General features: G+C 31.8%; 5 protein-coding genes across 14 annotated transcripts in view; 3 read left to right on the top strand and 2 right to left on the bottom strand.

Moving 5' to 3' along the window:
* Positions 1–233: 233 nt before the first annotated feature.
* Positions 234–9397, top strand: D2hgdh (D-2-hydroxyglutaric acid dehydrogenase). Of its 5 annotated transcripts, XR_011173779.1 has the most exons (9): positions 234–369; positions 5535–5766; positions 6019–6216; positions 6399–6592; positions 6670–6838; positions 6901–7199; positions 7449–7617; positions 7744–8499; positions 8901–9397. XR_011173779.1 is itself a non-coding variant. In XM_069118225.1 (8 exons), the coding sequence occupies exons 2-8, from the start codon at positions 5538–5540 to the stop codon at positions 8010–8012; spliced, it is 1527 nt and encodes a 508-aa protein (XP_068974326.1). In that variant the 5' UTR covers positions 234–369; positions 5535–5537; the 3' UTR covers positions 8013–9397. The 5 variants fall into 5 exon arrangements, 4 of the variants coding, with proteins under 4 accessions (XP_068974326.1, XP_068974329.1, XP_068974327.1 ...); XM_069118225.1 differs by having other exon boundaries at positions 7744–9397; XM_069118226.1 differs by lacking the exon at positions 234–369 and adding an exon at positions 1907–2043 and having other exon boundaries at positions 7744–9397.
* Positions 9247–10941, top strand: LOC138182416 (protein lethal(2)essential for life). Its single transcript, XM_069118239.1, has 2 exons — positions 9247–9400; positions 9990–10941. Exon 2 carries the CDS (start codon positions 10005–10007, stop codon positions 10524–10526), a length of 522 nt encoding a protein of 173 aa, XP_068974340.1. The 5' UTR covers positions 9247–9400; positions 9990–10004; the 3' UTR covers positions 10527–10941.
* Positions 10125–14143, bottom strand: LOC138182413 (uncharacterized). The gene is made up of 6 exons (XM_069118230.1): positions 13965–14143; positions 13514–13764; positions 12656–12978; positions 12340–12583; positions 11758–12038; positions 10125–11662 (listed from the first exon to the last, which is right to left on the bottom strand). Exons 1-6 carry the CDS (start codon positions 14074–14076, stop codon positions 11425–11427), a joined length of 1449 nt encoding a protein of 482 aa, XP_068974331.1. The 5' UTR covers positions 14077–14143; the 3' UTR covers positions 10125–11424.
* Positions 14144–15085: 942 nt separating this feature from the next.
* Positions 15086–23909, top strand: LOC138182402 (ras GTPase-activating-like protein IQGAP1). Of its 2 annotated transcripts, none has more exons than XM_069118200.1 (26): positions 15086–15242; positions 15405–15498; positions 15578–15812; positions 15893–16037; positions 16118–16275; positions 16353–16487; positions 16562–16646; positions 16730–16821; positions 16900–17065; positions 17135–17298; positions 17370–17504; positions 17589–17745; positions 17817–18062; positions 18140–18288; positions 18357–18500; positions 18576–18881; positions 18969–19133; positions 19201–19314; positions 19389–19726; positions 19810–20034; positions 20092–20482; positions 20561–20740; positions 20815–20944; positions 21016–21289; positions 21359–21640; positions 21699–23909. In XM_069118200.1, the coding sequence occupies exons 1-26, from the start codon at positions 15203–15205 to the stop codon at positions 22057–22059; spliced, it is 4911 nt and encodes a 1636-aa protein (XP_068974301.1). In that variant the 5' UTR covers positions 15086–15202; the 3' UTR covers positions 22060–23909. The 2 variants fall into 2 exon arrangements, with proteins under 2 accessions (XP_068974301.1, XP_068974302.1); XM_069118201.1 differs by having other exon boundaries at positions 15099–15242; positions 15397–15498.
* The window catches only part of LOC138182403 (mitotic checkpoint serine/threonine-protein kinase BUB1), a 6689-nt gene continuing 5774 nt past the window's right edge, over positions 23314–24228 (bottom strand). For all 5 annotated transcript variants that reach the window (XM_069118207.1, XM_069118202.1, XM_069118203.1 and 2 more), the window contains exon 15: positions 23314–24152. In XM_069118207.1, coding sequence (XP_068974308.1) covers positions 23978–24152 — 175 coding nt within the window. In that variant the 3' untranslated portion in view covers positions 23314–23977. The remainder of the gene's footprint in view (positions 24153–24228) is intronic.

Raw genomic sequence — 24228 nt, 5'->3', positions numbered from 1 at the left:
TATAATCCCCCCTCTCTCTCTCATTCATTTTCTCTCACTCTCAAACAAATATTTATTAGAGCATAGATTTTATAATAATTTTAACTAAAAAGTTGATATATATTTTTTATAAATTTTTAGAAATGAAGAACCATTAGCTATACATAATATAAATCTTTTATCAATTAATATACTGAAACGTTAATTGCAACATATTTAGTGTAAAGATATCTAAAATAATTACGCAATGTTTATTGCTCATAACCTTGATAACTTGATACACGTGAAATGTGGAGCGTTCAAATTTGATTTCTCTTCTTCGTTTATTACGACGTGAAATATCAATAATAAAGTGTGAAGGTGAATGAAGTGGCAAATATTACTTTAAATGTAAGTGTTTTACAATAAAGAATTAACTGTTGCATACTTATAACATAAAAAGTCATTTCGTTTAGTGCCAATGTACGTAAAAATTAGTTCATAATATTTAACGTAATTATATATGAAAATATGAAATTCGCGATAAACAAAATATACCGTTATATCAATTTATTAACTTATTTGATATATAATACATAGTATTACTTATTTTATTATAAAATACGTATAATGTTCAATATTTTGAATATGAGAAATAACCTCAAATAAGTGATCATACATAGAATATACAAGGTACTAAATATAACAACAATCATTATAAAAAATCATCATATTACTCATTACATGAATTAGAATAATAATTACAACACACATTGAAATGTAAACATAAGATGGAGAAAGCACTTAAATTAATCGTGAACATAGTGCAGTGTGTTACGGTATAATATTTTATTTCATAAATATAAAGCTATATAATTTATTTCAGATAATTTTTTAATATCATTTTTTTGTTTAGAGTGTTTTAAAGTTGAAAAATATGAAGTGAAATAAATTTAGAAGCGATGTTAATGATATTCATATAACCTATAATTTTGTATACTTTTTGAAGTTTTCCATCTGCATAGTATATAAATATAAATTCCGATAAATTGCAATAATTTTGGGATAGTTGTCAATTACTTGTATGAGATCATTGACTATTCAAATAGTTAGTAACGTTAATTATATTAAACATTATAAAAATATATCAGGTTAGAAATATTTGTGTGGCACTAGACATAAAGTTTGGTAGTATACAAAATGTTTGATAAATTAATTTAATAAAGAAATAATATATATGGTATGTATCTAAAAAAATATGTACATCGGAAGGGTGAAAACAGTTGAGACACGATGATCAGATGGTAAAGAAGAAATCTGTATTCATGCATGAGTTCAAAGTATCGATGAACTGAAAACACATGATCCATCTTGAGTTTTGGATAGAACGAACAAAATGTCGTCTTACTAGCACCATAATTAGTAGTATGATGAGGGGTTTAGAGAGAAAGAGGGAATACATCTCACTGAGCGGGAAATATGATTGAAAGTGGGGTTGAAGGGAGAAGTAGGAGGAAGGGGGAAAGAAAAATAAGAGAAGGGGAGAAGCGACCGTACCAGGGGGCGGTTGACAACATGGATTTCGCCATAATGGTAATATCGACGATAATGAGAATAACAACACACACGGTTCTTCAGAAACTATCTATGCAGCGGTAATTTATCAAAAAATTATAATACGCGCAGTAGAGGAAATGTATCTCGGTGAATACCGAACAGCGTCCCTAACGCCGACATATTGGATTACAAAATAAAGCACGTTCGAAGATCCGGCGGGATATAATGCAGTGTGTTGTGTGTTGTGTATTTGTTATATTTGTCGGTTATCATGAAATGTTATGTAGAATATAGTGTGTTTATTATCGATATATCAACAATATATAACAAAGAAATATTAAAGATCCAAAATACACGGTATAACATGGAGTTTCAGATACTTGTTCAGGTACTCACATGGCGACTGCGCAGTCACACCTATCACGTTTTCGAACACGCCGTAGACACTGTCACCTCACGATTCCACTGTTAACTTGACCAAATTTTCAATCATACACGTCTGTGTTTCATAGGTTTTTAAAAAGCACTGTGAGTATTTTAAACAAAGTTTTGTTATACGTTGACGTCGCGAGGTTTCGTAAGCAATCGTCGTATTCGTTGTCTGCTTCCCTGCTCCCACACGATCTGCGGAACCCCTCGCTTCTCTCAAATCTCTCTCTCCCCCCTACCCTTCTTCCTGTCTGCTTCCCACCACTTCGTTTCCTACAACCTCACCTCTCCCGTCGCGTATGACAAACTCGTTCGCTCATTGGTCCAGCGAGGACAAATCCCAAAGGCATCGTTTGCACCGTGAAAGGCGGGGCCATTGGATATGGTGGCTGGAGGCGCATGCCCCGTAACGGTACTCATACTCTTACTTCACATACTTGTACACTCTTCACTAATACAATTACTACCCGTGTGCTGCATGTATACGTGATTATAGTCTGCAGAATATTTCGCAGTATAACTTCACGATACCATCAGGAACGAATCTAGTCACATAATTCCCCGTTGCATTTCATTATATTATTGCACTTTATCTTTTTTAGTCTACTTGTATTAAAATTCTATATTATTCATGAATATTATACATACTTCATAATATTTCTACATAACTCTATTATATATTTGAATGTGTGAAAAGTAAAAATCTTTTTCATTAATATTTATGTTACCTTTTTATATATGTACTACATATTTCTTTAAGATTGAATATTTCTAATGTAATTTATTTATTATAAAAGCACGTATCGTACTCGACATTGTTTATTACGTTGTTAATGCATATATCATCAGCGTTACAATATAATTTCATCTTTTAATACAATTGTTATCTTGTTTTTATATGTACAATGAATATATATAATAATATATATAAAATCGTCAACCGTGATACCCTAACGAATTGTTTAAGGAAAATAAGTAGCTTTATAATTAATTATCAATTAGAATTATTTCTAAGTAATCCATAGTAGCCACATAATAATTCGGTATAACTAATTATAAAAAGATAGATTTTGAAAATGAATAAAGTTTTTAAAATGCATAAATAATACAAAATAAAATACGCGTATATGCGTGTGCGTGTACGTGTAGCTATGTGTATGGATGTATACGTTCAGAATTGAATTTTATATGACTATTTATTAAAACTAGACTATTCCATTCATATAAATAATAATTTTCGTAAATTTTTCAATTTTTGGTACTTTTCGATCCAATTTCGCGAATATACGCTACGTTCCTGGCACAGCTGTTTCTAAGTTGAGCTTCATACTGTCCTGTTCAAAACCTTGTAATGGGATTTTATATATCATTGACTTTTTTGCCTTTATGGGGACGACACTTTTTCGCAAAAAATTATAATTATATTTTTCAATTACGAGATAAAATACTAGTTTACTTGAAAACATAAAATTTATGTTATTTTATAGTTAGTTTAAATTGTTAAAACTGTGACTTGAATGGTTTACTACTACATCCTACACGTTATGGTGTAATGATTCTTGTTTAGTATCGATTGTAAATTATAAGTTTGAAATTTTATTTGCTATTATTTATAGATTTAATTCATCCGCGCATTATCTTTTGATGTAACTAACATCACCAATATGTACTTTTCCTATAAATGTATTCTTTTTTCTATATTGTTTGTGCTATGATTAAGAGGGAGTCTATATACGTACATATATGTACGTGCTACTATACATATATGCATTGTTAAGAATTGTTAATAACCAATATCGTGATTCGATATAAAATGTTAGAAAAGGTGTACATATAATAAAGCGCTAAACGTAGCTGATTTATCGGTCATCTTCTAATACCGGTCATGGATTTCGACAAAGAGCGAGACAGTAGAATGTTCCGTGCAGAGGGTAGGAAGAATCGTGGTCGCGCCAATCCCAGCAACCGCGTCCCTACGGTGGCATGCTGACATATACATACAACAGTTATGTCCGATAGCGTGATTGTGTGGGTCGAATGAAACAGCGACAGTCTATACTCCTGTCCACGCGAGGTTAGGAAAATTACAATATTCCACGAAGGAGTGTGGCGGCGTGTGTAGTTTGTTGTTCGACCGATAGAGCGTGCAAAGGGAAAGTGGGGGAAAGCGACAGCCAATGGTTTAGGTCGACCGGGGTTGCCAAGGTAACAAGTTAATGATTCGAGCCGCCACTGAGAAATTAGCTTTACTCCTTGGCGGTGTCGCGCATGCGTCTTTCCTTAGAAACCCGTAGCTACGTATCGTACGTTTCGATATAGCAATATCTTACATCTATATCGACTACATCTATGTCCCACCGAATATCGTACGTACATTTCGTTCCTATGTGTTCGTAGTCGAGTTTCTGTGTGTTGGTTTCTCTGCTGTACACAGCTGCGCGATCATGTATACGTGTATGTATATGTATGCGAAGCGAAAGAGTGTCGTATTCTTTGCTACAAGCAAAGCATACACAAGCAAATCGAGTTCATGCATGTACATCGAAACGTAGAATGTATTAGTCATCGCGACGATTGGTCCCCTTCCCACTCCAATCTCTTATTGGCTTCTCTCTCTCCGATTCGTGTTCTCCTCTTTCCTCTTATCTCAACAGATTTGCATCTCTGTCAGTCGATTCGTCCTCTTTTTCCATCGAATTCTCTCTTTGCTCTTTCGACCCCTCTACCCCTGACCTTATTTTCCCCACCGCTTCGTACAATTGTAATTCTACCACGCGTCGCCGCGAATCCTCTTGACTGACTGGGGGCAGGTAGGGGGTAGTGCGTAAGAAGGAGGGGAGTTACCCATCAACATTCATTGTGGATTATAATATTCGATGTCCGTCGATTGAGCATCAGAGGTGAATTAGCGCGTAGAAAATGGAAGCAGCCCCGGGCCCGTAATTACGCCACGCCTGGTTTTTACCATGTTATCACGATATCATTTGAGAATCACGAAATTTCATCCTATCGTTCTTCCTTCCGTTCTTTTCTTCGATTTTCTTTTTCTTACCTCGTGTTGTCGTATACACGTTTTTTCATCTTATAACAAATAGTATATACGATACTTTATAATTTATTCGTTCGTATTGATTTAAACATTTAAATAACGTAACTTCATATAACGTAACACAGAAATTAATCGCACTGTAGTAGCATTTAAATATCGCTTCGATCCTCCCGCGGATATTTTCATCGGTTGAATTTTTGACCGGGTTACGGAAATATCCTGTTTCAATTAGACGCTGCCATCCACGAGCTTTAACCGCGGTGAGTAAAAATACTCATTGCACTAAACTTATCCAATCGCCGATGGGTTGAAATGTAATTCCGTAGTAAAAATTAGAGGGACGTTTAAATTATCAGGAACGTTTCTCTCGGAGATCAATCGAGTCGCTAATCACGAAATACGCCACCGGAAATAGTAGACTGGCGCGACACCGGAAGAGATTCGTGCGCTCGCAACGAACGGATCTCCTTGCAGATGATAAAAGAAACGCCGGTAACACCGATGCGAATTACTTTGAATGGACAAGGTGAATCTTTTACAGAATATGAATTCCCCAACGCTGCTTAGGATGCTCCGGCATACCTCGATATTTCGATTTTTATCTACAAAACCGGCGTTCACGTGCGACAGATACAAAATGAAAAGAGGCCCGTACGCGAACATTTCCAATGATCACGTAGCATTCTTCAATGAGTTGCTCGGACGAAACAGGGTCATCACGGATGCAGAAGAATGCGAAGGATACAACATAGATTACTCAAAGATCGTCAGAGGTAAGAGAAAACAGCGCTCCTCGTCGATCATTCGGATTGTGTTGTATAAATTTTTACGAATTTTAAATCGAATTTACGTCTTCGTACGAAGTAGTAAGGTATCTCGGTGTCGTAACGATGTTCCATGCATCGTAGCAAATAAGTTTTGCAACGTCTTGCTTGCGAATTGACGAATATAGTGTATCGAACAGAAAAACAACGTAAACGCGGATAAATAATAGATTGCTTGGCGTTGAAACGAATTACTTACAGGAAAGAGCACGCTCGTATTGAAACCAAAAACTACCGACGAAGTATCTGCCATATTAAAGTTTTGCAACGACAATCGGTTAGCTGTATGCCCCCAGAGCGGAAATACGGGCCTAGTAGGTGGTAGCGTGCCGGTCTTCGACGAGATTGTTATTTCTATGAAGCTTATGAATAAAATCATCGAGACGAACGAATTGGCAGGTTGGTAAAAATTCGAAATAATTCGAACCGATAATACTCTAGGGTACGAAATGGGAAAGTGGGAAAGGTCAGAGATTTTGGACAAAAAGGCAAGGTCACCGACGCATTTTGCAACGGCCTTGTCTAAATGACAAACTTCGAGAAAGCGAAAGATTCTTTTATCTGGAGATTCTTCGCATTAGGGGTGCTGACCTGTGAAGCCGGTTGCGTGCTCGAAGATTTGGACAATCATTTAGCGACAGTAGGATTAATGATGCCGATTGATCTCGGTGCCAAGGGTAGTTGTCTGATTGGCGGTTGCGTGTCCACGAACGCAGGAGGTTTGAGACTTCTTCGTTATGGTAATCTTCACGGAAACATTCTGGGTCTCGAAGCCGTGAGTTTCCAAGCTTCCAGGAACGAACCGCGACATTTTCTCGCGAGTGTTCCCCGTGTTCAGTCGTTTTATTTTAGGTGAAGGCGAACGGGGACGTGGTAGATTGTTTGAATACGCTGAAGAAGAACAACACTGGCTACCATTTGAAACATCTTTTTATAGGGTCGGAGGGAACCTTGGGAATTGTAACGAAAGTCGCGATTCAATGTCCACCGCTTCCTGCGGCCATCAATGTCGCGTTCTTAGGTATTACAGATTGTCGGAAGTGTCCTCTGTATTTCTACGTAAGAATTCATCGCCTATTGTAGGGCTAAACAGTTTCGACAAAGTGTTGAAAGCGTTTCGTCTGGCGAAAAAAGAATTGGGAGAGATTCTGTCGTCGTTCGAGATGATGGACAAGTTGTCATTAGATGTTTCCATTGAGGCTTTTGGCCTAAAAAGTCCACTAACATCGAGAACCGACGGTCACGAATTTTATGTGTTGATGGAAACTTCGGGTAGTAACGCGAGTCACGATGAGGAGAAGCTCACCTCATTCGTAGAGAAAGCGCTTGCCGACGATATCATCGAAGACGGTACTCTGACTTCGGACCCCACCAAAGTCAAAGTTAGTAATTATATTTTTTATTTGAAATTTTTTTGAAACTATTCCTTCTTGCTTTCTTACTACGTTCTTACTTTAAGCATTATTTTCGATTTGTAACGTGTGAATTCTTCTCTTATATTTTTTAAACTTTTGGAACTTTTGATAATAATTTTGACTTTACGCACTTACGGTGGATTTCTCTTTTTTTTTTTTTTTACAAAAGATTTATATCTTTCATAAGAACTAAAAGATATAATTTTTTTCAATTAGAATATATGGGCACTAAGGGAACGGATTAGCGAAGGAATATTACGAGAAGGTTATGTCTTTAAATACGATATTTCTATACCCCTTCCGTCTTTCTATAAGGTGATAGAGGTACTTAGGGAACGATTACGTGATCCACGCATCATAAGAATCAGTGGATATGGACATCTAGGTATATGACTGAACAATTACCTATTAAACATTTTAATTGGTTTATATATAAACGATTTGAAAATTTGTTCGAGCAGCTGAAAACTTTAATGTTAAATCATACTTTTACTTGTTTTCTACCTATTAGGTGATGGAAATATTCACGTCCAGATTTCAATATTGTCGTACGAATCTGACATAGCATCACAACTACAACCTTTCATTTTCGAATACGTGTCTGGTCTTCGTGGTAGCGTAAGTGCTGAACATGGAATAGGATTCACAAAGACAAAATATCTACATATGAGTAGAACTTCTTCTGAAATCAAACTTATGCATGAATTGAAACAGATGATGGATCCAAATGGAATACTTAATCCGTATAAAGTATTATATCCACTAGAAATTACCGTATAATAATAGGATAAGTAATATTAAAAATATACGATAAGTAGGTATTTACATTTAGGAATAAATAAAATGCTATTAAATAAATGAAACATATCAAATGAAAAAAATAATACATGAAAATAATATCTATCCTTATTTATTATTGTATCTTCTCCTTGTTATAATTATCATTTTTATATCTGTTAAATGTTCTTATTCATCTTTTATATTTTTTGCGGTAAAAAAGTTATTGGAATTGTTTATTAGTTTAGTCTGAGGAACGTGATTTTATTAAAAAGTTTTTAAATTTTTCGCGCTTATGATTGGTGAATTCTATTATATCGGCCCACGGTAAGGGAACAGATTGTGTCCTATTATACCGACTCTGCAATTGTTTACCGCATTGAGTATTTGTAAGACTATAGAGAGATCGCTACCATCCAGTCAACATATTTATGAAACGATGTCTATCTTTGGATGAAATGCCAAACGCATAAATCAACGTTCAATATATGTATGTACCTATTCTACTTATATGAATCAGTAGCTAATTTTTCAATTCCTTATTGCGTTCTCTCGAAATTGGCCTCTATGCTAAAATATCCTGGAACAAATTCATTCGTCATCGATTAAAATTGCTCGTTAAATAATATTTTTAGAATAGCAAATATTACATCATCGTACATGAGTACATCATTGATCTTAAATTTATCCCCGATGACTACTGAATGAGAGTTCGTAAAGATTACTATGGTTACTGAAATAGGAAATCTCAAAAATACTATAAACAAATACAGCAATAAATTCTTTCGTGTAATCGAATGTTCTGAAAGAAATCATGATTTATACTCTAAGATAACTTTAACACATGCTCATTAAATATAAAAATAATCAAAATATGTTATAATATTTCAGTTGTCATAAAAAATAAAATATTACAATATACTTAAATACGTTATACACGTTATCCAACGTATTCAGAAGATATAATTTGTATAAAAAGTAAAAATATAAGTATGCATGGATTGGAAAATATATAGAAAAACATAATGTAAAACGATGTATTTTAAATTGCGTGAAAAAAATAGAAAATACGCGAACAAACGAGAAGCCGCCTAGTGCTAAGAATAAGCGTTGATTGGCTACGATACGGTTGCTAGTAAATTCGAGTAGAGACTTGGACGCAAGAAAATTCGATACGATTTGCGTCTGCGCATGTACAGTTCGAAAAATCTCGAAAAGCGCGCCACATCAAATATAAACCCCGGCCGGCAGTATTGCGCAGTCAGTTAAAAACTGCAACTTGAAGTGCAAGGTTCGTACAACGTTCCGAGCTACTAACGAACGACTTTATACAAAACGAACGATTATTTCTTCTTGTGAGTGGTTTATAAAATAAGGATATCCAACGAGAGGTATGTATTCTAACTTTGTTTAATCTCGTCAAAGTTTTCTAGTAATTCAAGTAATTTTTAGATTGTTTTATCACAAACTTGTTTTCCTTATTCTTGTTTCCATTGTCTTAAATTATATTTATAATACATTATCTATCCTTACGGAAAAAAGAAAACGGAAGAAAATAAAAGTGAATACCTTTAGAGAGAGAAAATGTAATTTGCAGGAATCGACGTAACGTTGATATAACGTATTATGGATATGTTTCGTGTATCTAAGAATAGATATTCTTGAAATGCGTAAAAACACGGTGCAATTCTATTGGTATTCCAGCAAGTATATACATACTTACTTTTGACGTGACATGCAATGCTTTATTTCTTGATAGAACAATACGAAGTATTTACGTTTGTATATGCTATTCTAACGTCGTCGTCGATGTTAATCTTTCTTATATCAACGTTACGTTTGATTCAAAATTCGTCGTTATTTTCAATTTCCAAATTTGTTTTGTACTGAATATTTTTAACTTTCATAATCTTCAACTTTTTTTCAATGAAATTGCTTCTGATGGTCACACGTTAGAAATTACGCATTTATCTTGTGCAGATCATTCGCATCGATATGGCACTGGTAACTAGAGATCTTTTCCGCAACTGGTGGAGGGATATGGATCGTTATCATCAAGAATTGGAAGAACACTTCAAACGTCTTAGCACCAGAGATGATTTTTGGAAACTACCACCAATGCCATCCTTCAAGGACTTCTTCCAGCCATGGAGGAACATGATAGAAGATTTGGAACATCAAGTCGGAGGTTCGACCACCGTTGAACGAGATGAAAACAAATATCAAGTGATTGTCGATGTACAGCAATTCGCACCAGAAGAAATCACTGTCAGAACAGACGACAAATCTATTACCATCGAGGGTAAACATGAAGAGAAAAAAGATCAACATGGTTACGTATCAAGACATTTCGTGCGCCGATACGTGTTACCACAAGGATACGATATCGGCCACGTTAAACCGAGTTTGTCGTCCGATGGTATTCTCACTGTCACTGCTCCAAGACTCGCTCTACCAGCACCAGGAGAAAGAATCGTACCAATCGAACGAAGTAACGCGCTAGCAATTAAGGCGTAAATAATAAATGATATTATCATTTTTCTTCTAATCGACACTCGTGTAATACATAGAAATTCATCATGAAACTTCTTCTTTAAGCTTAAAAAAATCGCATATATTGAAACAGTATGTCAAAGACATTTAAATGTAAAATTCAAAGAACAGTATCACTCTAAATATATTCTTTATGTATGCAATGTATTTATATTTGTAATAGGTTACGTATCTAACATCTGATTTATTGTCCTGGTAAGCTTGTATAAAATATAGTAATTAAGGTTTTTCAACGTATTGACACGTTTTTCGTAACTTATAATTGTAAATAGTAAAAATGTCAATATATTGAAATGTATAGGAACCGCGGACATAGAATCTATGAATATGTATGAAATACTATGAAAAAAAAGGATCAAAATAAATATCATGAATTGAATTTCTATATAACGGCATCATTATACCGATATGTTTGACTAGTAATTTAACCGCATTATTACGCAATTTAATTAATAATATCTATATTCTATATGATTCAATATTACGAAATTTAATTGTACAATGTCCTGCCAAAAATTTGTTATGGGCGTTGTGTTTGTAACTATAGTTTAATATACACTCGTACACACTATTGTATCTTTAATAAAAGTTTTTTTCAGTAAATAAACGTTAAATATTGAAATAAGAAGATTCTTTATCATTAATTTATAACAATAATATATTTTAATACTATATTTTAATAAAACAAAAATATTTACAAAGCACACAGTGTATTGCGCAGTGTATTCATCACGAGCTCTGTCAGTAAACAGATCCTTTTTGTAATTTTGGCAGCGTTAAAAAATTGTATCTTCAAATTTAAATAATTTAAATACCGCGTAATGTACTTTATTATTTATGTACTTTATAATAAGTTCAGTTTTTACGAAGGACCTCGATTTTCTTCACTTTCCGAAAATGGTTGTTCATCTTGATCCTGAGGCGGCATTAACTCTTCTAAAAGCGTCTCTTCCGGAGGAACCAAACCATGAATATGTCTAGTAGCATGTTCCTCTATGTGTGGAATATGTTCGTAAATCTCTTTTTCGACGTCCACTTTGTCTAGTTCAATTTGAATACGTCTTTTAAGTGGTCCTTCTATTGCATCCATTATTTGATACCTATAAAAAGATTATTCCTTTCTGAATAGCATTATGAATCGATGGACAAACACGCTAATCGTATACATAGAAGTGGATAAACATCGAGATCGAACCTTAAAAGGTTTGGTAATATATTAATGCTTGCTTCGATTAAGTAATCGACGGTACCAGCTCCATGCACTCTTGCTTGAATATTACCCAATTCAAGATCAAGACCTTCCATGTTCGGCTTTTGCCGAGTGTCCAGAGGTTGGCTTAATTTTACTTGAGCCCTGAAATATTGTATAGTAAAGGAAACTATACCAGCTCTTGATAAAACACCACCAATCACGCTTATTTCCCAATGAGTCTTTCCTTCAATTTCTTGGGTACCAGCATCGATTGTTGCATACACCTTTAAATGGAAGCAAGCAAACAATACTTATTAGAGATGCACCAACGCCTACAAATTAGATTACAGCAGAACCGAGATAATTACGGATTGTAATTAAAATTAATTAGCAAAGCCTGTTTACGATTTACGATGTACGACGTAATAACTGATGTAATCACGCTAATAAATAGGCACATTGTGTTGTGTTTACATAATATATCAACAGGTATCATTCGTGTCGCGTTATTCGCTCTCAACGCAGCTGTGATAGAAAAAGTTTAAAATTAAACTGTTTTGGAAATTATTAAAGCAAATTGTTTACTGTTTTGTTCTGTATGCTTAAAGTAACGTTTCCCATTCGGTAAACGCTTCCCAGGCCAGTGATCCAAGTATGAGTCGACATCACTGTGAATATACCAACAGTCTGGCTATAATCCTTCACCTTGAACGGATCGTAGCCTTTTTCAGATATTTGTCTGCGGATCTCGGTTATTAACATATCGAAGGGCGATATAGAATTCGGGAATTGCTGCGGCAATTGTGAGATTTGTTTGTTAGCTTCGCCCCTAAAATATTTGAAAATTTTGTAACCGTTTTTATCTGTAGCACATAACAATGTCAAATTAGATAATCTTTACCTAGCTTTCGTATTTATTTCCTTTAATATGAAAGGTTTAATACTGTCAAAAATAAAGGTGCCTACAGAATTGATCATGCTTTGAAACACAGAGCCCAAGAAGCCCAAATTCTTGAAATCCATGTCTATCTTTTCAAATGTCAAATCCAAATCGATGTTTTGTGCTTGCAGTTTACCATCGCTGGCCACTTCCAGCCTGCCAAGTCCTTTCACGTACACTCCCGACAATTTCACAGTAAAATTACCAGCCGATCGTGATAGCCAAGAAGAGAGAGTATAGAATCCACGAATGTTCAGGTTTTTCATATTTAAAGTCACTGAAATCTTTTGAAAGCATATCAAGATGAAAATCGATATTAATGCGTTTTTTAAGATTCGATGTAGTTGTAACCATGCAATTATTTTTTATTCGTTCTATAATATTCATGTGAACCAATTTAGCAAAGATTCTAGGATGGCTCGATCATGCGACGCAACGTATCTGTAATTAGTCACCGATGCGAAACGTTTTACATTACAGTCGTATAATTAGCATGTATTTTTTTCGTAATGACAGACGTTCTTAGACGAAGCGATGGATATCTTTTTAAAGAAGAGTCGACGCATAGATAATTGTTCTTTAAATAACGAATGTTATAGACTAATATTGTCATTTATTGGCCGCTAGTCGGCACTGAAATAAATTTCCGCTTCAGACTTCTAAAGCTTTCGTTTTCAAGATACTGTAAAATTTGTGAATTCATCGTCGATTACATTAAGCTGCATTATCGGCGGTGTTACAAGTAGATCGCATGTTTACGACTTTTGCATCGAATACATATATATATATATATATAAATAAGCTTGGAAAAAATCTCACTTGCATCAAAGCCAGTTCTGATTCCATGTTTACTATCCGGAATTTTGATAAATCGTAAACATTCATTTGTTTGAAATTCATAGTATACATAGAAAACGAATGCTTCATATCCGGTACTGGCAAGGGATCGGGTATAGGCACACCAGGTAGACCTATCGGATCTTCTTGCTGATAGTGCTTTACAATCGCGCGAATATGATCCTCGAGTCGCTTCTCGCCAAGCGCTATTTGTGCTGTGGTATCATCTTTTCCTAGAAAGCGTTATCACTTGAAGATTGAGTTAAATAATATGAACAATGGTGATTACGATTCGGTATACTAGGAGATCGCATCGATCCTAATACTGCACGTAATAAAGATCATAATTATAAATCATAGATTAACAATCGATTTATCTCATAGTTATAAAACAAGTGAAAACTTCTGTTTCGTAAAATATAAAATCACTTACCAATAGAATTTTGAACATCACATTGGCCTATTGTGATAAAAAAGAAAAAAAGAAGGAATAATTTTGGAAGATGCATTTCCGGTTTTGACATACGATCGAAATGAACGACCATGACGAAAAGTACCGATCAGTATGATGTATAGTAGAAGAGGCCACGCACTCGACTGAGATGCGTCAATGAATTTAGTGAACGATATCTCTCGGGTCATTGAAGGGGCGAGGGTCAAATGCTTTATCTGACCCCCCTTGCCCCCTCCCTTATTCTTGCGTTGTTTCCTCCTTAGCTTCTACATACACTACTTCGACAATATCTGTATATTAACATATACACAATATGTGCGTTTCATTAATGAAGCAACGCATGCAAATGTACGTTAACAAACTTTGGCTTTTCAGAAAGCTAAATGCTATATGAAATTATCCGCAAAAATCCTGAAAAGAAAGACAAAAATATTTCAAGGTTCCAGTAATAAATACATATTTTATATCTTCTAAACCGATTATTAATTTCATTAGATTTTATGAATCTATGATTCTTTGAACTGTAAATGAATAACTGACGTGAAAACTTATTTTCTTTTTTTGGTGGAGTGCAAATGTTTGTTTAACATGTATGTATTAAGTTTATGTAAGAAATGACAAAAGTAAAGAAGATAAAAATAAGAAGATAGTGAAACTTAGAACTACTGGTAGTATTAAATAAAATTTATTTGTAATTACGTTTTATATCGTTTATTTCCTTTAGTCACATATAATATAAGTAATTATAGTTAGAAGTAATTCTTGACGTTCAAGAAGCTTTTTCTTTTAGTTTCAATTCTTAACTGATTAGTTTAACTGATTTTCAATACTTTGGATCTTAAAGTCTATATATAAAATTGAAATTGAATTTTTCTTTGTTATTTAGTTATTTTATTTGGTGTTTAATAAGTTAAGAACAATTATTTATTATTTATGTTTTATGTCTATTCACTTAAATCGAATCGAATCGAATCGAATCGAATTGAATTATGAGAGGTACGAAGTTAGTAGTCAATAGTCCTTTCTCATACAAGATTGTCCAATAGTATTGGACGGTGTATTAGAGATACACAATGCTACAGTTGGTACGATTTGTCAGTGTTGCACCATTCTTGTAGTTTTGAACAAGTTTGAATTTGTAGAATTTAACGTACTCTTCAACTATTGTGTGTCATTCTCACTTTTTGTGTGTTAATTGCATTTTCTTATCTTTTGATATGAGTGATATCGACGATAAATTAAGTAATCATGAAAGAGGTAAAATTAATGATCAGTGTGGACATTTAATTTTCTCTTTGTACCCTATATCATGTAAATGTCAAATCGACAGTTGCAACATGAAATTGAATGTTGTAGTAATATTGTTATGGAATACATACCTAGATTTTAATTCTTTATTTAGAAGATAAAGTTTTGCAGGGACGGATATCCGTAAATCAGCAGATGAAATGGATGAACAACGTCATAAGACAATTGCTTATGAATACCTCTGTCATTTAGAGGAAGCCAAGAAGTAAATATGTTGCCAAGTTTTTAATAAATTGTTATTATTCTGCTTACTTAAGAATAATTAAATATTCCTTATTTAATAGGTGGATGGAAGCATGTCTTAGAGAAACTTTACCACCAACAACTGAGTTAGAAGAGAATTTAAGAAATGGAGTCTATTTAGCAAAACTTGCCCATTTTATGGCACCTGAATCCTTGTCTGTTCATAAAATATATGACTCTGAACAAAAGCGCTATGCAGCAGTTGGTTTACAATTTAAACATACAGATAATATTAACCACTTTTTAAAGTGCTTAAAATCCATGCAGTTACCACTAGTACATGTTTTTTTTACATAAGATTAAATTATTATTTATGATTATATTTACTTAAAATTATAAGAATAATTTTTTAATAGACTTTTCAGCCAGAAACAACAGATATTTATGATAAAAAAAATATGCCTCGTGCAATATATTGTATTCATGCTCTGAGTACTCATTTGTTTAAACTGGGCAAAGCTCCACAAATTCAAGACTTATATGGAAAAGTGAATTTTACTGGTACTTGTGTGATTCTACTATACTGTGAAAAAATCCATGGAATTGATCATGTTATTTTGTTACCATTTTATTCTTTCTAGAGGAAGAAATAAATGCTGTTAGTAAGGAATTAAAGAAATATGGAATTCAAATGCCTTCGTTCCAAAAAATTGGCGGCTTGTTAGCAAATAATATGGAGATTGATGCAGCAACACTTCATGCTGCAGTAATAGCAGTCAATCAATCTATTACAGAAAAGGTATGGATGTCACTTTTATTTATAAAGTACTTTAAGTAACAATTTGAATAATTAATGAATGAATATTTCATTTTAAGAATAATGAGAAAATATTAACTGCTCTTCAAAATAAAGTAGTGCAGTTGAACAATATTATGCCTTGCTACTGTAAGGAATACACTGATGCTTTGTTTGAAGCAAAGGAATCTAAAGCACAAGCTATGCTTAATAGAGTAAGCAATGATTCTCCTACTCAAAATTTCTTTAGTTATATTTCTAATAAGTATTAATAATATAATTTTAACAGTCTCTTAATGATACTTATGTACCAGATGTATATGATGAATTATTAACTCAAGCAGAAATTCAAGGTCATATTAATTGTGTTAATGGTAAGTTGTAATGAGAATTATTATTTTCTAATTATTATTTTTTGAATTATGTTTCTCTTTCTAACTATGCACATCTTTTTTAGTTCAGTGTACTATGAAAAATATAATTCAGTCTATTCGTTGTAAAAATAATGATTTTATGGATATATTAAAGACGTCTACATTGTGTTTAAAAGTATGTTTTACCTTAACATTCTTATTAATATATTCGTTTATAATTCTTCTATTATCAGTATTATTTTATTTTTTTCAGAATATCATTCACGAGAACGCGCAATTGTATAAAGAACAACTAATGCAATTATTAGAAAGCTCTGAGTGGAACAATATATATTCAGAAAGCAATTATCATCATTGGAAGCAACTATTTCAGAAGGAAATTGATAAAGCAAATGAAACCGCACTTAAATCTCGGAAACGTTAGTATTGCATAACAAAGATTATCTTATTAAATGTAATTGCTATTCCAAATATTTTTCTTAACACAGGTGAGGATTGCGTGAAGCTTTTAAATCTAATATTACAAAATGGTGTACGAGATGATTTCTATGAAGTTCTAAAAAGATCTGATTTAGGATTGAGAGAAAAAATTGATGATTTTGCATTACCGTTATATTATGAAGAGATGAAAATTGATCGTATTGAATCTCAGGTAAAATTAGAATATGTAAGATATAAAATAATGTAAAAAATTTGTATTAATAAAAATAATATCCTTAATAGAACGACCTTTCATATAGCGATATTGTAGCCAGTACGCGTGTTTTATCAACGATTGCAGAAATTAGTAAAGCTGTAGACACAGGAAATCCAGATTTAGTTTATCAAGCATTGACAAATCCAGATTGCCATGTTTCTGTGAGTTTACATTTTTATAATTATAACTGTAATGAGTAATTATTTTTGTGTACATATACATATATATATACATATCATACCTAGGAATTAGATCAAGGGAATAAAGTAAAGTATTATAGAGCATTAGCAGCAGTTCGATGTAAAAAGCAGGCAGCTGATGAAGAATGTCCTTTATTAACATATATCGATATTCAAGACTGCATTGATGCTGTCAATCAACAGTGCCAAATTGATGATGAAGGTATATTTTGTATAAACTGTGTACATCTATGTAAATTATACAATATTTTTAATTTTTTAATGTCTTGACAGTAATACAAGTTCTACGTCAATTAAACTCTGCTGTCGTAGAAAACGACCGAAATGGTATTATAGCTGCTTTAAAAAATTCTATTTTAAAATTACAAACTCCTGTTTCACCAGAAGACGTATCTCTTTATTTGAAATTATTTAAAAAACGCCTCGAAGAAAAACATATTGATGGCTCTGAATTGTGGCTAGAAGATGTAGAAAATGTAACAAAAGTTGTTAATATGGAATCTTCGAATGTTAAAAATGGTACAATGCATGCATATCTTATTTATTTATTATTATGCTTATAGTGCTTTAATAATATTTTTCGTTTTTTTTTGCAGTCTGTAAATTTTTATCAAACATTAATATTGGATTAGAGCAAAATGATGTGTTATTTACACTTCAATGCCTTCAAAAATTTGGTATTAAAATACCAGAGGAATATAAAGCAAACTGTTATAAAACCTTATACAATTCAAAAAATATGAAGGTATAATTGTATAGTAAACTATATATTTAATGCAGAATGTAATTTAATAATTTTCTTCCATATTTCAGAGAGAAAAGTACAATTGCGAACTTGTTCGTTATGTTACTCGTAAAAATAATGAATCCTATTTAGATTTAAAAAACTACAGTTATACTTGGGATTGTCCAAAAAATATGACGGAAACATTTTATATTGATATGGAAGACATAAAAGTATTGTACAACTAAAAGATTTAAGCCACTTAAACCAAAAAAATGTTAAAAGGTATATCTGTTCGTTATTTCCAGGAATTAATAAAAAGTATTACTGCAAGAGAATACGAAAAGTGTACAATAAATAATCAGATAATCTGGTTCCAAGCTTATGTCCGTGGATATTTATTGAGAAAAAAACTTTCTAATAGGTTTACATATTTTTATAATAATGTAGATAAAATTATTCGAATCCAAGCTTGGTGGAGAAGTGTAGTACAGCGTAAACAATATATGAAATTACTAGAAGATAAAAAAAAATATAATGAAAAAAAATCTCAAAATACGTTTTTGAAAGTGGAAACTAAATATGCAAACATATTGGATTATTATAGAAAACATGTAAATGATCCATTTCTTTTTTGTTACAACTTTATATATGATGCATTAAGAGTTGTATTAGTTTATTTAATATATTATACTTTTTAGGAAGAAAAAATTATAAAAATACAAGCTTTGTGGCGGAGTCGTGCCGAAAGACATGCTTTCCGTTCACTGTTATATAAGGAAAAACCACCATTTCCTGTAGTTCGTCATTTTTCTGCGATTTTAAATTTTAACGCAGAGGATTATGACAAAGACTTACAGTTACAAGTATAAGTGTTTAATATTATAACAATAGTTCAATTATTTATATTCTATAGTGAATTTACTGTTGCAGAATTTAAAACTCGAAGTTGTGCAAAGTATACGACATAACCAGGTTTTATCCCAACAATTGGATAGTATGGATATAAAAATTGGTTTACTTATACAAAATAGAATTACACTACAAGTAATGTTTAAAATAAAAAAATATATTGAATTTAGACTTGATTAAAAATATATCTACAAGACTATAAATTGTAGGATGTTGTAGCCCATGGAAAGAGCTTAGAAACTCTTGCAAAGCAAAGGAGTTCCAACAAAGATCAAAGAAGCTCTTTATCAGATGGTGTTATTTCACACAAAGGCTTAAAATCATTAACTAAAGAAGGTCGAAAAATGTTGGAAGGATATCAACATTTGTTTTATGCATTGCAAACTAATCCAAGATACTTATCAAAACTTTTATTCCTCTTACCTCAAAGTAAAACAAATAAGTTTCTCCAAAATGTGATTTTAACATTGTTTAACTTTGGATCAAATATCAGAGAAGAATATTTGTTATTAAAATTATTTGGGAGTGCATTACAAGAAGAAATTAGGTATAGTGACCATTACATAAAAATATGATATGATGAATATAAGTCAAATGTAAAATAATTAATAATTATAATTTAATATATAGATGTAAATTTCAAAAACCATCTGAAGTCGTTACCGGAAACCCTCTTGTCTTGAAAATGGCAGTAAATTATGCTCGGCAATTAAATGGCCAAAGAGCTTTGAGGCAAATTGTTGGACCAATTATTGAAAAGATTTTAGCCGATCGTACATTAAATATAGAAACGAATCCCATTGATATTTATAAGTGCTGGCGAAATCAGTTAGAAATGGAAACAGGAGAAACATCGTAAGTTTAAAGCAAATATGTAAGTCAATGTTGTTTTATAATCATTTGTTTCAACAGGAATTTGCCTTATACGGTAACACAACAACAAGCTTTAGATTATGAGCAAGTACAAATTAGATTAAATAAAGGAATAGAATTATTACAAAGTACTGTTTTAGAATTTTTGACTAAAATAACTGAATCACGAGATTTAATACCATATGGAATGTTATATATGGCTAAAATTTTAAACGACTCCTTAACTGAAAAATTTCCAAATGCTCCAGAAAAAGATATTTTGAAAGTAGTGGGAAATTTGATTTATTATCATTTTATAAATGCAGCTATTGTAGCTCCAGATGCTTTCGATATAATTACATTACCAATTGATAGATCATTATCAAATGATCAACGAAGAAATTTAGCGAGTATTGCAAAAATATTACAATTTGCTGCTTCTAAGAAAGGGGTAATTACATTCATTTTAATAATCATAATCTTTAGAATTAAACAAAAGACACACATTTTATATAAATTTTTGTTTAAGTTTGGTGAAGAGGCCACACATTTAGTTTGTTTGAATCCATTTATAATTGAATGCCATGAAAAGTTTAAAAAATTTTTCCGTTATTGTTGTCAAATTGAAGATCTAGAAGAACATTTTTGCATACACGAATATACGGAAGCCACACTCATTCAGAGACCTGAGATTTATATTTCTTTACAAGTAAACGAACTGTAATAATCACGCAAAAATCAGAAATTTCTCATTATTAATTTTTTTAATTATATTACTTACAGGAAATTTGTGACACTCATTGTCTTATGTTAGAATATCAAGATCAGATAGCATCAGATCCAATGGATTCCTTACATGATTTATTGGATGATTTAGGTCCTGCACCAACTGTTGCATCTTTACTTGGAATCTGTAAGAAATAATTTATTATCATTCATTTTATTTAATTGAGCCTAATATGTTATATTACAATTATTTATTAGCTGATGTTGCTTGTGAAACGAATTTAATACGTTTTGGGAAAATGGAAATATGTCTGGTACTCACGAATAAATTTCAAGTACCAGAAGACGAAGACGCTAGTTTGAACAGGCTCTTCATAAAAACGAAGGAATTATTGGTTTCTGTACTGCAGTTTTTAAAAGGTCAAACATTAGTTAAAGCTCTAGAAGTTCCTGTATGTTCTCCTGTGCAAAAAAACCTACACGACATAAAATGCTCCAGCTTATCGCCTACTTTAACTACTATTCATAAGAGGTATATAGTATATAGTAATGAAACAAATTATTAATTATTAAACAAAAAAAAATAAAAATTTATTTACAGTTCATCGTTGAATGATTGTAAGCTTCAGTTACGGGCGTATCTTAATAAACTCGAACTTGACGGATGGGTCAGTCGAGATGATGGGTATCAAAATATTATAACTGCAGTGGCCAAAGATCTTTGTAATAAAGGAAAATATAGAATTATTCGGAATAAAGAATTACAGACTTTACGAACAACTAAACAAAGACTAGAAGAAAAATGCAAATATTACCAAGAACAAGTAGAGTACTATAATGAATATATACAACGATGTTTGGAGAATCTACACACGGGCAAAGGGTATGTATATAATATTTCCTTACATTTCATACTTGTAATGGATACAAATTGTTTACAGATCTTTGCGAGCATTTAAAGCCAGTCAAAAAAATAATCACGTTAAATTAAGATCTAAGATGACACTGAAATATTCTGCGGCCAAACTACAAGAAAAAGGAGTACTGTTAGAAGTTGATGGACTTCCACAATCGCAGTTTAAAAATGTAATTTTTGAAATAAGTCCAACAGAACATAGTGGTCTTTTCAGCGTGCGTTGTAAATTTATGGGAGTAGAAATGGAAAAGATTGACATCGACATACAAAAATTACTTGAGTTACAGTTTGAAGGTGCATCAATTATGGATATGTTTGGTAAAGCAAAAGTTAATGTAAATTTGCTGTTGTATTTATTAAATCGAAAATTTTATGGTAAAACTTGAAAAGAAGAGAGGATTAAATTATGTTACTTATATAGCTATATAATATGAAAATTATGCACTTGTGCAATGTCCTCTTGCAATTATGAGCTTTTAAACAAAGATTTGTCATATATTAATTTCTTATAGTTCGTGACAGTTTTAGATTTGATTTACAAAATTCACAATTACCGTATAACAATTTTTATAATTGATTAATATTTGTAAATAACTATATTTAGAAGAATCTGACTTTTTTAATATAAGATTTCGTGGTATGCATGTATCTATTATTGTGAATGACCAGTATAACATAACAAGGTATAGAAAAATTTTACGAGATCTTACTAATTTATATATAATGTAAAACTTGCCTGCAATGATTCAGTTACTTTTAATTTCATGTAATAAGATATATTTAACAATAATACACAAAGAAGTCTATGAAACAAAAGCTTTTAAATATGATTAGAAATCTTAGAAGAGAGAAATATATATTTTTTAAATTTTATAAAAATAAGTAAACTAACGGTAGTAAATATCACCTACTGCTAAGATAATACTCTTTTTAAATTTATTTGTATAATTAAACCTAATTCCATCGATGTGTACCACTCGTCATTTTGTCCCTCATTTTTATAATGGATGTATCGAGTAATTGTATATATATATCTTATACGAATATAAATATTTTTACGTTGCACCGTTAAAATAAGATAAGGCATATTCTCAGAAATTTTTTAATGAGAGCAATAGGTTGTCTATTATTATCAATATGTTTTATAATGCTATACATGTAATTTATATCATCCTTTAAATATTAGACAACCTAGTGTTCTTGTGCATTTTATAAAATCTAAAATCAAATCGTTTGAACACAAATTTTGACATTTCTATCATATGCGTGTTAGAGATACAATAAATTCTATTTTATAAAATATACTACATAAAGGCCTGTTTAGTGGATATTGGCAAAAAAGCCTGCACATTTAAACTGAAAAATATAAAACAAACTAAAAAATCATACATCAATATAACTTTTGTATAGAGTTGGTTATATATTGTGTTAAATCTTTGCATACTATGAGCTTGCATATTTTGTTATCAAATATCATCGAAGCGTATCTAAAATAAAACAAAATATCAAGAACAGTTGTTGAAGCATAAATGTTTTTGCTTTTATTACGTTTTTGTTTTGTTACAGAGTATATGAGAGCAATTTGATTTTTGATATTATTACATTAAAATACATGTACGTGCGTGTAAGAAAATTTCGAATTTTAAATTTGATATCTGTAGAACAAAAGTTTATTTTATCTCATATAGGTCATATTATACATACATATTATCTAGATATAGTATGCAAGCTTGTATCGTGTACTTGGTAATATGTTAGTACACAATTTTTTTCCGCTTGTAATTATAAGACAGTAATTACAAAACGTAGAGTAAACCATCCGCATTTATCTCACGCGCATTGTATTATAAATATTTATTTTTTTTTTACATATTCGTTTTTCTCAAAGTTTTACTTTTACTCAACTTTATTATACAAATCTGCCTTTACATAACTTACGTGACAGATGCTAACATCCAGGTACTATGTCACGAGGTATCTTGAAAGACATTTTTATAACTTATGGAGCATAAAATGTCTGTAATATCAGATTGAAAAGTTCTTTTTCTCTTTCATCGAATGAAATATTTCGTACTTTAAATATAATTGATTATGTGCAAGCAATACAGTTCATTAAAGCCTCCACGAAGCAGGCCATAAAGTGCATTTCATGTATTATTAACTGTGTATTACATATATCACCATATTATTAACTTTGATAATAAATAGCATAGTAACATTAATTTTTCTTAATAAATGTTGGTTCTTTTCTAAATATGTGCACACATTGGGACACAACATTTGATACAGTATATTCAGTAACTGTTATCGTTTGTTTAAGATATTGACAAAATTTCTAAATTTCTGTTGGGCATCTGTCATCTGCGCTAATGTTTCCTCCATCATATTGCGCAATTTTGATAAATCGGGCATTTTATCGCACGATTCAATATTTAATAATTCTGTAAAGAATTGCTCCCAAGCAGCTTTTTTAGCATACCTGTATTTTTAAGTAAATCTTTAATGTATCATACCCTTTACAACTTTATAACTAAAAAATACTTTTGTTTAAATAT

This window comes from Bombus flavifrons, chromosome 8 (genome assembly GCF_040668555.2).
Source record: "Bombus flavifrons isolate JBK064 chromosome 8, iyBomFlav1_principal, whole genome shotgun sequence".
NCBI classification, from domain to species: Eukaryota; Metazoa; Arthropoda; class Insecta; order Hymenoptera; family Apidae; genus Bombus; species Bombus flavifrons.
This window is presented reverse-complemented; position numbering and strand designations above follow the sequence as displayed.

Bases quoted from the DNA above. Each gene is read 5' to 3' on its own strand.
- D2hgdh (XM_069118225.1), top strand. From the start codon at position 5,538: ATGAATTCCCCAACGCTGCTTAGGATGCTCCGGCATACCTCGATATTT. The intron at 6,593-6,669 runs GTGAGTTTCCAA...GTTTTATTTTAG, and splicing joins ACATTCTGGGTCTCGAAGCC to GTGAAGGCGAACGGGGACGT. The intron at 7,618-7,743 runs GTATATGACTGA...TCTACCTATTAG, and splicing joins CAGTGGATATGGACATCTAG to GTGATGGAAATATTCACGTC.
- LOC138182413 (XM_069118230.1), bottom strand. From the start codon at position 14,076: ATGGTCGTTCATTTCGATCGTATGTCAAAACCGGAAATGCATCTTCCA. The intron at 12,584-12,655 runs GTAAAGATTATC...CAAATATTTTAG, and splicing joins GAAATAAATACGAAAGCTAG to GGGCGAAGCTAACAAACAAA. The intron at 12,039-12,339 runs GTAAACAATTTG...TTCCATTTAAAG, and splicing joins TAAGCATACAGAACAAAACA to GTGTATGCAACAATCGATGC.
- LOC138182402 (XM_069118200.1), top strand. From the start codon at position 15,203: ATGAGTGATATCGACGATAAATTAAGTAATCATGAAAGAG. The intron at 18,882-18,968 runs GTAAATGATCCA...TATACTTTTTAG, and splicing joins TGGATTATTATAGAAAACAT to GAAGAAAAAATTATAAAAAT. The intron at 19,134-19,200 runs GTATAAGTGTTT...TTACTGTTGCAG, and splicing joins ACAAAGACTTACAGTTACAA to AATTTAAAACTCGAAGTTGT.
- LOC138182416 (XM_069118239.1), top strand. From the start codon at position 10,005: ATGGCACTGGTAACTAGAGATCTTTTCCGCAACTGGTGGAGGGATATG.